Below are 15,924 nucleotides of genomic sequence, written 5' to 3'. Positions count from 1 at the left end.
CATCCAGGCAACTCTCTGATCCTATAGGTCACGGCTCCCTTGTGAGATGCTAGATATTTTTTTAAATTCTAGATAAATGACTCTTTTAAATCAGTCTGAAGAAGGGTTTCGGCCTGAAACGTTACCTATTCACTTCGCTCCATAGATGCTGCTGCACCCGCTGAGTTTCTCCAGTTTTTTTGTGTAACTTCGATTTTCCAGCATCTGCAGTTCCTTCTTAAACACTTTTAAATGTCATGTTCCCTTGGTGAGATTTGAACCAGGTCATGAACTGGTAGTCTAGGATTATGAGTCTGGTAATGTAACTATTGCATCACCACTGTACATTGAGTGGTGCACTTTCAAATCCTGTGGAGGCCAAGTCAGTCGATATATTTAAGGCAGAGATAGACACATTCTTTATTGGGGAGAAGGCAGGAAAATGGGATTAGGTAGATCTGCCATGATTGAATGGCGGAGTAGACTTGATGGGCCAAATGGCCTAATTCTACTCCTAGAACGTGAGCTAGTGAAATCCTCTGTCTTCATGATATAAAACATTCTGCTCGATATTTACTCTGTGGATTTCATGTTCATAAATTCTAGGAGAAGAAGTAGGCCATTCAGCCCATCAAGTCTACTCCGCCATTCAATCATGGCTGATCTAACTTTCCCTCTCAACCCCATTCTCCCGTTTTCTCCCCATATCCCGTGACCGACTAGGAAAAAGGGGAGATGCAGCGAGACCTGGGTGTCATGGTACACCAGTCATTGAAAGTAGGAATGCAGGTGCAGCAGGCAGTGAAGAAAACGAATGGTATGTTAGCTTTCATTGCAAAAGGATTTGAGTATAGGAGCAGGGAGGTTCTACTGCAGTTGTACAGGGTCTTGGTGAGACCACGCCTGGAGTATTGCGTACAGTTTTGGTCTCCAAATCTGAGGAAGGACATTCTTGCCATAGAGGGAGTGCAGAGTAGGTTCACCAGACTGATTCCTGGGATGTCAGGACTGTCTTATGAAGAAAGACTGGATAGACTTGGTTTACACTCTCTAGAATTTAGGAGACTGAGAGGGGATCTTATAGAAACTTACAAAATTCTTAAGGGGTTGGACAGGCTAGATGCAGGAAGATTGCTCCCGATGTTGGGAAAGTCCAGGACAAGGGGTCACAGCTTAAGGATAAGGGGGAAATCCTTTAAAACCGAGATGAGAAGAACCTTTTTCACACAGAGAGTGGTGAATCTCTGGAACTCTCTGCCACAGAGGGTAGTTGAGGCCAGTTCATTGGCTATATTGAAGAGGGAGTTAGATGTGGCCCTTGTGGCTAAGTGGATCAGAGGGTATGGAGAGAAGGCAGGTACAGGATACTGAGTTGGATGATCAGCCATGATCATATTGAATGGCGGTGCAGGCTCGAAGGGCCGAATGGCCTACTCCTGCACCTAATTTCTATGTTTCTATGTTTCTATACCCTTCCTAATCAAGCATCTGTCAAGCCCTGCCTTAGAAAGTCCATTGGCTTCCACAGTCATCCGAGTTCAATACTGTCCCCCATACTCTCCTACAACACTCCCCCATCAGTGCCAGTACACCTCATTCTAATTGCTTCCCAATCTCTTGATAAAGACTTTAAAATTGTGTACCTGAGTATTGATTTGCAATATTGTCTTATCTGTATGACTGTATGTCTGCCCATGATGCATGGACAGACATACAGTTATACAGCAAGAAACACATCCTTCAGACCAACTAAACTAGAGTTTAGAAGGATGAGGGGGTATCTTATAGAAACATATAAAATTCTAAAAGGACTGGACAAGCTAGATGCTGGAAAAATGGTCCCAATGTTGGGCGAGTCCAGAACCAGGGGCCACAGTCTTAGAATAAAGGGGAGGTCATTTAAGACTGAGGTGAGAAAAAACTTTTTCACCCAGAGAGTTGTGAATTTATGGAATTCCCTGCCACAGAGGGCAGTGGAGGCCAAGTCACTGGATGAATTTAAGAGAGAGTTAGATAGAGCTCTCGGGGCTAGTGTAGTCAAGGGATATGGGGAGAAGGCAGGCACGGGTTATTGATAGGGGACGATCAGCCATGATCACAATGAATGGCGGTGCTGGCTCAAAGGGCCGAATGGCCTCCTCCTGCACCTATTTTCTATGTTTCTATTCCTACACTAATTACATTTTAATCCCACATTCCCATCAACCTCGCCCAAATTGTAGCACTCACCTGCATAATGGCGACCGGATTACAGTTGCCAATTCCAGTACCAATTAGTACACCTTTGAGATGTGAGGAAAAACTAAAGCGCTTGAAGGAAACCCACAAACACCCCACAGACAGCAGTGGAGGTTAGGATTGAACTCAGGTCATTGGAGTTGTGAAGCAACACAACTACCAGCTTTGTTACTATGCCATCGTGTTAATAATGTTATGATTTTTACAAGTGCTATTAAAATGAATGACACAAATATCAGAATTCATCATCTGTGTACTGCACTGATGATGAATTTTGATATTTGTGTCACTAAGTTAAATTAAGGATGTATATAAAAATCATTAAATGATTGCAGTTCAGTTTTGCAGTTCACCAGGTATGCTGGCGCATGTATGTGAAATAATGCACATTGTTCAATGAACTATGTGACAAGTAATACAATGAATAAAGAAAGCGGAGACATTTCGAAAGAGAATAAAACTTTACTAGGGAAATTGACGAGGGTAAAGCAGTGGATGTTGTCTATATGGACTTTAGTAAGGCCTTTGACAAGGTTCCTCATGGAAGGTTGGTTAAGAAGCTTCAACTTTGGGTAAAATGCAGGAATAGCAAGAATTAATAGTGGCTGAATGGGAGAAGCCAAAATGGAGTCGGGTTGGAGGCAGGTATGCCTCGGGGATCTGTGTTTGGTCCTTTGTTGTTTGTCATGTACATCAATGATCTGGATGAAGGTGTGGTAAATTGGATTAGTAAGTATGCAGATGATATCAAGATAGGGGGTGTTGTGGATAATGAAGAGGATTTCCAAAGTCTACAGAGTGATTTAGGCCATTTGGAAAAAATGGGCTGAAAGATGGCAGATGGAGTTTAATGCTGATAAATGTGAGGTGCTACACCTTGGCAGGACAAATCAAAATAGGACGTACATGGTAAATGGTAGGGAATTGAAGAATATAGTTGAACAGAGGGATCTGGGTATAACCGTGCATAGTTCCTTGAAGGTGGAATCTCATATAGATAGGGTGGTAAAGAAAGCTTTTGGTATGCTAGCCTTTATAAATCAGAGCATTGAGTATAGAAGCTGGGATGTAATGTTAAAATTGTACAAGGCATTGGTGAGACCAAATCTGGAGTATGGTGTACAATTTTGGTCGCCCAATTATAGGAAGGATGTCAACAAAATAGAGAGTACAGAGGAGATTTACTAGAATGTTGCCTGGGTTTCAACAACTAAGTTACAGAGATAGGTTGAATAAGTTAGGTCTTTATTCTTTGGAGCGCAGAAGGTTAAGGGGGGACCTGATAGAGGTCTTTAAAATGATGAGAGGGATAGACAGAGTTGATGTGGACAAGCTTTTCCCTTTGAGAATAGGGAAGATTCAAACAAGAGGACATGACTTCAGAATTAAGGGACAGAAGTTTAGGGGTAATATGAGGGGGAACTTCTTTACGCAGAGAGTGGTGGCAGTGTGGAATGAGCTCCCAGTGGAAGTGGTGGAGGCAGGTTCATTGGTATCATTTAAAAATAATTTGGATAGGCATATGGATGAGAAGGGAATGGAGGGTTATGGTATGAGTGCAGGCAGGTGGGACTAAGGGGAAAAAAGATTTGTTCGGCATGGACTTGTAGGGCCGAGATGGCCTGTTTCCGTGCTGTAATTGTTATATGGTTATATGGTTATATGGTTAAATCAATGATAATCTGAATAAAATAGGGACGTTTTCAAAACAATCAAAACTAATATTTAAGGCCAAAATAGCCATATGCGTGTATTTGGCAATTTTACTGCTCTATATAAGACTTCTCTAAGCATACATTTTATATTTTGCTTCATGTTAGCATGCAAGCCCCGATCCTAACCAATGTCCACAACAAAGCCAACTGCCAAGTCTGCATTATTGCCCCAAAACATTTTCCAACCTTTCTCACTACAATGCCATATCTCACCTCCAACAAACCTCACAATGGAGTGGACCTAAACAACATGGAATATGTTCACACAAGAAGGGTTTCAGCCCAAAACATTGACTATTTCCTTCGCTCCATAGATGCTGCTGCACCCGCTGAGTTTCTCCAGCATTTTTGCGTACCTTCGATTTTCCAGCATCTGCAGTTCCTTCTTAAACACATGGAATGTGTTCAACTGGGGTTCCCTGCGTTCCAGAACTATGGTCACCCAAAATCTCTGCAATTAAGCTGCAGTACACTGATGTGCTTGCATTTGTTGACATTTGAAGGCTGAGCTCCAAGCCAATGTTAACAAGTTGACTAAATCAGATGAGGTGTTCCATACTCACCCAGAGATTTGTGAATGTGTGGCATTCTCAGCCTCAGAAGGCAATGGAAGCTGATTCATTGGATGCATTCAAAAGAGAGTTCGATAGAGCTCTTAGGGCAAGAGGAATCAAGGGATATGGGGAAGGCAGGAAGGCAGGATCAGCCATGATCACATTGAATGGCGGTGCTGGCTCAAAGGGCCAAATGGCCTACTCCTGCACCTATTTTCTATGTATCTATGTATATTAGAACATCTGAGATGTCCTCATTATTTAGGGTTTCAGGTTCTTTCAGGTTCGGCAGAGGTTCACTTGCACCTCCTCCAACCTAGTCTACTGTATCCTCAAAATGTGGACTCTTATACATCAGCGAGACCAAATGTAGACTGGATGATCGTTTCACTGAACACCTTCGCTCAGCCTGTGTGAACCAACCTGATCTCGCGGTTGCTGGACACTTTCATTCTCCTTCCCATTCCTACACAGACCTTTCTGTCCTCAGTCTCCTCCATTGTCAGAGTGAGGCTAAATGCAAATTGGAGGAACAGCATCCCATATTTTGCTTGGGCAGCTTACAGCCCAGTGGTATGAATATTGATTTCTCTCACTTCAGTGTATTTACCTATAGTGTGGAAGAATAAGACATCAGTTTACCAGAACGGCATTTCCCAATCAATAGGATCAGAATTAAGTATCCAACCATCTGATCGGACAGTTCAGGAATCTAAAATGCAGAAGGCTAGTGCTGTAGAGTTACTGAAAAAATAATTCCTGTTTAACTTGAGGCTTTAACCTATATTGATTTTTTTTTTAATATGAATATCTGGATCTACAGTTAGGGTTGGAATCCTTTTGACACCAACCAATTATCAAATGGGACTTTTTTTTTACAACATTGCAGGAAATATTGAGAAGATAATTGAAATATAGAGACATGTTTACTGCAACCAGATATTAAAGTCGTATCTATTTGGTTTAATATATCAATTCTTCTTTCTTTACATTGTACATATCCAGCACCTGGTCAAATGTTTTGTTTCCTCTGTTAGTTCCTGTTATTCTCAGCGAAGTTCGATGTTTTTCCTAATCGCTAAGGGTGGAGGATTTAATGCATCAAAATAGTGGATGGCATTTCTTCCACTTTTGTGCTTGTTTAAAAATAAATTCGTATTCACATTTATAAAATCAACGGATAGGAATAAGCACACATTTAAAAATAGTGCAGACCTTCAATTAAAGTCTGGGCACTTTATTTATTAACCGTACTGTCAATATCCTGTGTGAAAATATATCTGAGTACAAACCTACTCCCCCGTTTTGTGTGACTGGAGTTAATAGTAGTGCAGGAGAGAGGAACGTTTGCAAATTACCCTTTGTACTCATTTAGAAACAAACGCCTTGTGTGGGAATATTGTGATGCAAATGACAGGTCCTCCCCGGGTTACAGCAGATAGACAAAAGTAAACTGCTGCAAGATCTCGGCTAATTCACTGTTACACAATTCTCGGAAATATGACCGCGAACCAACTTCCCACACGACAGAAGATACCTGTAGCCCCGCAGCAGCCGGCAAATCCATCCACCCGCTCTTGCCAAACACTTGCTCGTATGTACTAGCTGTGTATAACTCTGGCGTTCACAAGCGGGGGAGGACTTTGTACGGGCTTGCACAACGCTTAACCGGTACCCAAGCCTCTGTTTGTGTTGTCAGTGTATTACCCACACAGTAATACATGTGAATCTAATACGAACGGGATGCAATTTATTTATTCATATTATTCACATCATTCGTTTATTCGCATAACCCTAAGCATATGTTTTATACGATTGTGGTCTATGTTACCGATGGTATCATATCGTGGTGCTAGAAACTGTTTGTCAACATCATTATGAGCATAAACCTAAATGTCATTGCTCCTCGTCTCTCCAAAGCCAACGGTGGAATAACTCCTTGGGTGTAGTAAATATCAAGATAGTGGCCAGGGAATTTGCTCATTGACCTGGCATTGACAAAGACGTCTCGCCGGTAAATGTACAGTATCTCGGGGCAATCAAATTCAGCCGAAAATTCAACTTCAGGATAGCCTCGTGTAACTGGCTACTCTCTGCAGACATCGCTAAAGGAGAGACAGGACTACTAGAAACTGATTGCCAACATAATTATGGGCATAAACTGACTAGCCACTCAATAGAGGATCCAATTAAAAATGGATTAGAATGAGAACTGGGGAACATTCATGATATCAGAGGATCGGGGCAAAAGACTCTTGCGCTCGTGCATACATTGAATGGACCAGCGGGCTATATCGGAATGAAGCAGGTGATACTATTGAGATACAAGAGACTGAAGATGCTGGAATCCGAAGTTAAAAAACAAGCTGTTAAAAATAACTCGGCAGATCAAGCAACATAGGTGAAGACACGGGGATGGTCCGATGAAAGAGACAGTAGATGCTGGAATCTGGAGCTACACTTGTTTTACCCTCTTGATGCTGCTTGACCCGCTAAGTTCTTTGAGCAGTTTATCTTTTGCTCACGCCTACCACTAATTTGATTTTTTTTTTCAAATCCACACTTGTGTTTGGTCCTGGGATGGAATCTGCTTATGATCACCATCCATGCATCATTGCTAGTCCCCAATCTACAGAAACAGCGGACATTCGGTCCCAATGATGCTCGGTATCCCCCCCAAAAATATATATGTTAAAGCCCAAAACACAGGAAAGCGAGCGGAATGACCGATACAGCTATTTAGAATTTCGCCTCTTGCTGTTATTTCGACACCACATCTACTGAAAGCTCACATAATGGCATGATATCAGTTATCCCCACTGATACATGTTGAAGGGAATTATGTTGTCGCTGGACAGTGTGGTTGGTTGGTAAAGCAACATCACCTGCGAACATGCTGGTATTGGACATTGAATTTGCTCGGTGCAATGTTAATATTGAATCCTTACCTGACCCACAAAATTATACTCCAGTTCTTCGGCAATAGCTCTCGCTACCTGCGCTCCTCCAAACACTTCCACTGCCCATTCGTTAACGTATTGTTTGGCTGTGCTGGACATGTCCGCGATGGAGCAGAGCACCAACACCAGGAGAGCTGCAAATCTCAGCGAAGGACATCTCAGTTTCATTGTCGTTTCGATGCCGTAGTGAATAAAAGGGTCTTGGAAGAAGGAAGCGCCGCAGGATCGGGGCAAGCGCTGCGAGGGCTCAGGCTGGTCCCGTAGTATGTGGGGAGGCGGTGAGGTGTCTTTGCAATGAGCTGGATGTTGTCAAGCGAAATGAAAGCGGTACCTCCGAGCATGAATAGAAAAATAGTGTCTACGCACCAAATGCTACGCAAGGCATCGCCCTGACGTCAAATCGTTGTAGCTTCCATAACAGTGTCGATCAAATGTTCCCCACGAGGGAATTGTGAAAAGCGGTCAGAGGAATTCATTGGGCAAGTGCTGTGACACATCTTTAATGGGAACTGTCCACTGCTGAAATTACATCGCTCGGCAGCCGTCATATCCCAGCAGCGGGCTGCTAGCTGCAGCGACATCATCACCAATAAAATACCACTTGGAGATAGCTTGTAAAACAGCAATCCAATTCCCAACTAACGCCTTTCGAAGTAAGCAGGGTTGCAAATAAAATGCAGCAAAAAAAATAATCACAGGTCGTTTCCGGAAAACGATTACACGTTTTATTTTTTTATGTTTATTCTGATAGCAAGGAACGTAAACAGCTCTTCGGCTGCCTGGATGATGGGCTAGATAGAGACCGAAACAGCAACAAAGCTTCCGACCTTCCCACGGATCGGATATCGGTACCCGCCAAATGCCTCCAATTGCACACAGTGCCCAATGTTGCTGTTGTATTTTGCTACATTAAGCAGCCGGCGGGGAGAGGGTTGAATGATTAACTACCAAACTGAATCAACAGAGTTTCTTCTCGGGTTGCAAAGCCCACACATAATAACAGATGTGACACTAAGCACTTTGTTGAATGTATTGGATGCAAGTAAGCAGGGTTGCAAATATGGCAGATGTGCATAGGTTTCATGAATTAAACTACTCGTGGCCTTTATTTGTGGGAGATTGAAAATCGCAGTAAAATGGCACCGAGCAAATCACGTTAGATGCATCAAAAGTTATTCCCAAAATAGTCATCTGGAGCTGACGTGTGTGATAACAATCACGGTACATCATTCCTTCAGATCAGGGAAACAAAACCTTAGGACGGCAGCAGCTTTATCCCGACGTTTGTTTAGTTATTAATTGAATTGATATATATTCGGGTCATATTTAAAACGCATATAAAAAAAACAAGTAGAAATGTTACAAAGTCCATCTTATTTAAAATCATGCGCATCTTATTTAAAATCATTTGTAACGTGATAAGCAGGTTACCTAATCTAAAATATTATTAAATTATTCTAATAATATTTGATAATAATAAGTATGTTTAGCATTTTCTGTTGTAAGTTATGTTTCTGTGCAGAATGTATTTTCGACCTGAGTGCAAAGCATATCAGTTTTAATTTTTTGCTAAAAATTGTTTAATTCAGCCGAATCAGATTTTTAAAAATCTCAAGTCATGGTTTTGATCAAATACCCGAGTAAGGTTTAATTCACTCTGTTACTGCAAGAATGATCATATTGAATGGTAGTGCAGGCTCGAAGGGCCGAATGGCCTACTCTTGAATCTATTTTTTATGTTTCTATGTTTAAGAATACTATTTTTCATGTCAATTTGATCCTACAAAGCCAAACAGGCAATATCTTCCTCAATTGATATTACTGCCTGAAATACTGGAGGAAATGATAAGAAATGAGCCTTTGATCTATTTATCTTGTTCCATGAAGTGAAACACATAAACTGAAATAAAAGCAGAATTATTGCTAATCCTCAGCACATCAGACAGCATCTGTGGACAAAGGTTCAGAGTTAACATTTCAGGTTGAAGACTTTTCCTCAAATTTTCAGAATGTTCTCTATGGATGGTTTGATACTCATGGTACCTAATGTATACCGCTGAGTGCATAATCTATGTACTTATCTTCTCACAGATGACTTTAGACCCGCAACACAATTTTTAAAGTGAAGGGGAAAAGAATTAATAGGAATCTGAGGGGTAACTTTTCACACAAAGAATGGTGAATGGATGGAACGAGATGCCAGAGGAGTTAGTTGAGGTAGGGCAAATCCCAACATTTAAGAAACAGTTAGATAGCTACATGGATAGGACAGGTTTGGAGGGATATGGACCAATTGCTGGCAGGTTGGACTTGTGTAGCTGGAACATGTTGGCCGACGTGGGCAAGTTGGGCTGAGGGGCCTGTTTCCACGCTGTATCACTCTAAGACTCTGTGAGGTAGTGATCATAATATGATTACTTTTAATCTGCAATTTGAGAAGCAGAAAGTTCAATCGGAAAGTGATGCAGTTGAACAAAGGGGACTATGAAGGCATGAGAGGGGAGCTGGCCAAGGTAGACTGGAAAGGGATACTCATTTCATCGGCTTCATGTATTGCATGCATGGAAGAGATGCTTTACACGCCGCTTGCATCTATTCAACCAAGTGTGCTCTTAATGAAATCTCACATCTTTGCGAGGGAGGGATGGAATGGATGTGATCAGCGGCTAAAGCAAAGGCATAGTTAGGACAGGGAAATAATCCCACCACTTAATTAACCAGTTCCCGAATGTAACAACTATTTATACATGTAACATTTTTGTTTTTAAATCAATGTAACTCATTTTTAATTTTTAATGCCGAGTTAAAATCCCGTCCTGTGGGAAGGGCTTGCGGCGGCTGGTTTCATAATGTGAGGGAAGACATAGGGACTGACGAGGTAGAGTCACTGTGGATTGAGTTGAGGAATTGCAAAGGCAAGTAGACACTAATTGGTGTTGTCTACAGACCCCCAAATAGTAGCCCGGATGTAGGGTGTAAGTTGCAGCAGGAGTTAAAACTGGCATGTAACAAAGGTAATGCCACTGTGGTGATGGGGGATTTCAATATGCAGGTAGACTGGGAAAATCAGGTTGGTTCAGGACCACAAGAAAGAGAGTTTGTAGAGTGCATCCGAGATGGATTCTTAGAGCAGCTTGTAATGGAGCCGACCAGAGAAAGGGCAATTCTGTATTTAGTGTTGTCCAATGAACCAAATTTGATAAGAGAACTCGAGGTAAAGGAACCGCTTGGAGGTAGTGATCATAATATGATTAGTTTTAATCTGCAATTTGAGAAGGAGAAGGTTAAATCGGAAGTGTCAGTGATGTAGTTGAACAAAGGGGACTATGAAGGCATGAGAGAGGAGCTGGCCAAGGAAGACTGGAAAGGGATCCTAGCAGGAATGACGGTGGAACAGCAATGGCAGGAATTTCTGGGCATAATCCGGAAGACGCAGATCATTTCATTCCAAAAAGGAAGAAAGATTCTAAGGGGAGTAGGAGGCAACCGTGGCTGACAAGAGAAGTTAGGGATAGAATAAAACTAAAAGAAAAGATGTATAACACAGCAAAGAGTAGCCGGAAGCCAGAGGATTGGGAAACTTTCATAGGACAACAGAAGGAAACAAAACAGGCAATACGGGCTGAAAAGATGAAGTACGAAGGGGAAGCTGGCCAGGAATATAAAGAAGGACAGTAAAAGCTTCTTTAGATATGTTAAGGGAAAAAGAGAAGCAAAGTCAAATGTGGGTCCCTTGAAGGCAGACACGGGTGAAATTATTACGGGCAACAAGGAAATAGCAGAAGAATTGAATAGGTACTTTGGATCTGTCTTCACTAAGGAAGACACAAACAATCTCCCAGATGTACTGGAGGACAGAGGATCTAAGGGGGTAGAGGAACTGAAAGAAATTGGCTGTGGCGGCAGCAGCAGCGACGGAGACCTGACCCGGCTGGAGCTGTGGCGGCAGCAGCAGCAGCGGCGACGGAGACCTGACCCGGCTGGAGCTGTGGCGGCAGCAGCAGCAGCGGCGGCGGAGACGTGACCCGGCTGGAGCTGTGGTGGCGGCGGCGGCAGCGGCGGGCGGCGGCGGCAGCAGCAGCGGAGACCTGGCTCAGCACCGAGCCGCCGGCGGCAGCGGAGACCTGGCTCGGCCCTGGAGCTGTGGCGGCGGCGGCGGCAGCGGCAGTGGAGACCCGACTCGGCCTCTGAGCTGTGGCGGAGGCAGCGACCACCCGCGGAGTTCGAACCGTCGCCTCGGCGCAGAGGGAGAACAAAGAGGGAAGAGCCAGAGACTTTAAGATTTTGTCTTCCACCACAGTGAGGAGGTGTTTGGTGAACTCACTGTGGTGGATGTTAAATTTGTGTTGTCTATGTGTTTTGTCATTTTTTAAAAAAATTATATGTATGACTGCAGGGAAACAGAATTTCGTTCAGACCGAATGGTCTGAATGACAATAAACAAATCTAATCTAATCTAATCTAATCTAATCTAAATTTTCATTAGGCGAGAAATAGTATTGGTAGGCTAATGGGACTGAAGGATGATAAATCCCCTGGGCCAGATGGTCTGTATCCCGGGGTCCTCAGGTAGGTGGCTCTAGAAATAGTGGATGCATTGATGATCATTTTCCAATGTTCAATAGATTCAGGATCAGTTCCTGCGGATTGGAGGATAGCTAATGTTATGTGGGATTCAAGAAAGGAGCGAGAGAGAAAACATGGAATTACAGACCAGTTAGCCTGACTTCGGTGGTGGGAAAGATGCTGGAGTCAATTATTAAAGAGGTAATAATGGGGCATTTGGATAGTAAAAGGATTGGTCCAAGTCAACGGATTTATGAAAGGGAAATCATGCTTGACTAATCTTTTGGAATTTTTTGAGGATGTGACAAGTAAAATGGATGAAGGGGAGCCAGTGGATGTAGTGTATCTAGACTTTCAGAAAGCCTTTGATAAGGTCCCGCACGGGAGACTGGTGACTAAAATTAGAGCACATGGTATTGGGGGTAGGGTGTTGACATGGATAAAAAATTAGTTGGCAGACCGGAGGCAAAGAGTAGGAGTGAATGGGTCCTTTTCAGAATGGCAGGCAGTGGAGAGTGGAGTGCCGCAAGGCTCAGTGTTGGGGCCAGAACTGTTTACCATATATATTAATGATTTGGAAGAGGGAATTAGGAGCAACACTTGCAAGTTTGCGGATGACACAAAGCTGGGTGGCAGTGTGAACTGTGAAGAGGATGTTAGGAGGTTGCAGGGTGACATGGACAGGTTGAGTGAGTGGGCAGATGCATGGCAGATGCAGTATAATATAGATAAATGTGAGGTTATTCACTTTGGCGGCAAAAACAGGGGGGCAGATTATTATCTCAATGGGGTTAGGTTAGGTAAGGGGGAGTTGCAGCGAGACCTGGGTGTCCTTGTACACCGGTCACTGAAAGTTGGCTTACAGGTACAGCAGGTAGTGAAGAAAGCTAATGGAATGTTGGCCTTCATAACAAGAGGATTTCAGTATAGGAGTAAAGAAGTTCTTCTGCAGTTGTATAGGGCTCTGGTGAGACCACATCTGGAGAATTGCGTACAGTTTTGGTCTCCTAATTTGAGGATGGACATCCTTGTGATTGAGGCAGTGCAGCGTAGGTTCACGAGATTGATCCCTGGGATGGTGGGACTGTCATATGAGGAAAGATTGAAAAGACTAGGCTTATATTCACTGGAGTTTAGGAGGATGAGGGGGTTCTTATAGAAACATATAAAATTATAAAAGGACTAGACAAGCTAGATGCAGGAAACATTTTTCCAATGTTGGGCGAGTCCAGAACCAGGGGCCACAGTCTTAGAATAAAGGGGAGGTCATTTAAGACTGAGGTGAGAAAAACTTTTTCACCCAGAGAGTTGTGAGTTTATGGAATTCCCTGCCACAGAGGGCAGTGGAGGCCAAGTCACTGGATGGATTCAAGTGAGTTAGATAGAGCTCTGGGGGCTAGTGGAGTCAAGGGATATGGGCAGGAGGCAGGCATGGGTTATTGATAGGGGACGATCAGCCATAATCACAATGAATGGCGGTGCTTGCTCGAAGGGCCGAATGGCCGCCTCCTGCACCTATTTTCTATGTTTCTATGACTCTATGACCCCAAATATCCTTACCCACTGAGGTCTCATTCTGAACTAATTAATGTCCAGAAAACTAAAATTGCAGGACAAAAAATGCTGACCTATGAATGCAAGGCCCAGCACAAGAGTAGGACCTTGTGTTTTGCAATCCAGTCATGTAGACAAACCAAATCAGGACTGTCCATGCAATGGATGAAACAATCTTCGATAGATGGAAAGACATGCTCCCAGATTTACCATTTGTCAAATTTGACAAGTTCTTTAAATGCTTCTGAATGTCCTTCATAGTCAGGTGCATTTACCTACTATTAAAAATCAAATGCATAATTAGAATAACATTAATAAGCTTAAATTGTAGTAAATAACTTGGTCTTTAAGTAATTAAAATCCTTAGTGCAATTAAGACAGATGGAGTTGAATGGAATGAGAATTGAAACAAAAGGTTGTGATTCATATAGTATTAAAATTTACAAGCATCAGTGCTGCTCACGATTCACATTAATGGAATCAAATATCAATTTCTATATTTGTAGATGGGTCCAAAATCGTTTGGTGTGATGGAATGGTCAGTGCTGAGGAGGACATTAATCAATTTCAGCTGTACATTAATAATGGGCAAGAAATTGGAAAATGAAATTCAACACAGATAAATGGAAGTTAGGAAAAATAGGGCAGTCACTGATTACATAGAAGGTATACATTTTATTCACTATAAGGTGTTCCACAGGTTCGTAAGATTGTAAATAAAAAAACAATCAAGCACTATGATATTTTATTTCAAAATGAGTGGAAGTGGAATGTAAGAAAGTGATCAGGTATCATTCCTTCATCGCTTGCAGGTCTGTATCCAGTGTTGATCTCCATGTCATGGTAGGGATACTGGAGACTGTGCAGAGAATGACAAATCCAAGTGTCAGAATGTCAAGAAAAGATGAAGAGATCAGGCTCCTATTGGGCAAACACATGGGGGAGAAGAGAATAATGGCAAATGCTGTTAGATTTACCTGTGGAAAGATGGGCATGGACTGGCTGTGCTGAATGGACCTTTGCAGTGTAATATATCCAATCTGATACTATTTAGAATTCTGTGATGAGCTGAAGCCATTTCCCAACAAGCTCTCGGTTTTGCAGGGTGGAAATATCAAAGACTAGAGGGCTTAGGTTTAAGTTCAGAGGGAGAATATTTAATGAAGATGTGCAAGGCACGTTTTCTATTCAAAGTGTGGGTGGCTGGAATATACTGCCCATAGGTATGGAATATGCTGTCCAGGGTGGTGGTGCATGCAGGTAAAATAGTAGCATTTAAGGGGCTTATAGAAAGACACTGGGATCTGCAGGAAATGGAGGGATATGGATCACATGCAGGCAGAGGTGATTAATGTCACTTGACCACATTCAGCATAGATACTGTGTGCTGTACAGTTCTACATTCTGTGTTCCAGCCGCATTATTCTTATTAATTCTAATTTTCTAGCGCAAAAATATAACCTTAAATATGTTTTTATCACAATTTTAAGTTCAGATTATTCATCCTCTTTTATTGTTTAGTGTTCTGTGGCTTTTTTCAAATGATTGAATACATTTCTGGGTACCAGCAACTAACCAAAAGCTAAAAGCTGCCCCACTGTACGAGTTCATTCAAGAGCTCTTCCGAGTTTGCCCTGATTCGAACTCGGAGATTTACGGTAATGGCCACTCGTCGGTACGCGGGGCTCTCGTAGACATTTTTCAACATGTTGAAAAATCTTCACGAGTCTTCCCGAGCTTACCGTGTTTCCCGAGTATCTGCCGTTAACGTTACGAGCCGCTAAGAGACATCCCCGAGCACAGACGTACCCGCTACGTACATTCTACGTGCTTCCACGAGTTTGATTTTTTTTTTAACTCGGGAGAACTGTTGCATGAACTCGTACAGTGGGACAGGGCTTTTAGAAATAAAATGGCATTTTTGAGCCATACTAACTAAGAAGAAAGAGTGTACAGTTTAGTTTATTGTCACGTGTACCAAAAAACCATGAAAAGCTTTTGTTGCGTGTTAAGCAGCCAGCAGAAAGACAATCCATAATTACAATTGAGCCATTCACGAGATACATGATAAGGGAATAACATTTAGTGCAAGGATAAAGCCAGTAAAGTCCGATCAAAGATAGTCCTCGGTTCCTCGGTGAGTTAGATACTAGTTCAGAACTGCTCTCTGGTGTGGTAGGATGATTCAGTTGCCTGATAACAGCTGGGAAGAAACTGTCTTCATGTCCAATCACACATTTCACAACATCAAAATTGTCAAAAGTATTTTGCAAATGAATTGATGGTTTTGAAGTATACTCACTAGGAAATATGGGTGCTATTATCACACAGAAGGATGCACAAACATAATGACTAGCA

At 42.5% G+C, this 15,924-nt stretch overlaps 1 protein-coding gene across 1 annotated transcript in view; it reads right to left on the bottom strand.

Moving 5' to 3' along the window:
- pcsk1 (proprotein convertase subtilisin/kexin type 1) overlaps positions 1-8,378 on the bottom strand; it is a 77,474-nt gene extending 69,096 nt beyond the window's left edge. Inside the window, exon 1 of the mRNA XM_055633313.1 lies at positions 7,435-8,378. Within this exon, the coding sequence (XP_055489288.1) occupies positions 7,435-7,614 (180 nt within the window). The 5' untranslated portion in view covers positions 7,615-8,378. The remainder of the gene's footprint in view (positions 1-7,434) is intronic.
- Positions 8,379-15,924: the final 7,546 nt, after the last annotated feature.

This window comes from Leucoraja erinacea, chromosome 3, assembly GCF_028641065.1.
Source record: "Leucoraja erinacea ecotype New England chromosome 3, Leri_hhj_1, whole genome shotgun sequence".
Classification (NCBI taxonomy): Eukaryota; Metazoa; Chordata; class Chondrichthyes; order Rajiformes; family Rajidae; genus Leucoraja; species Leucoraja erinaceus.
The sequence above is the reverse complement of the archived record's forward strand: the minus strand, read 5'-3'. Positions and strand labels throughout refer to the sequence as shown.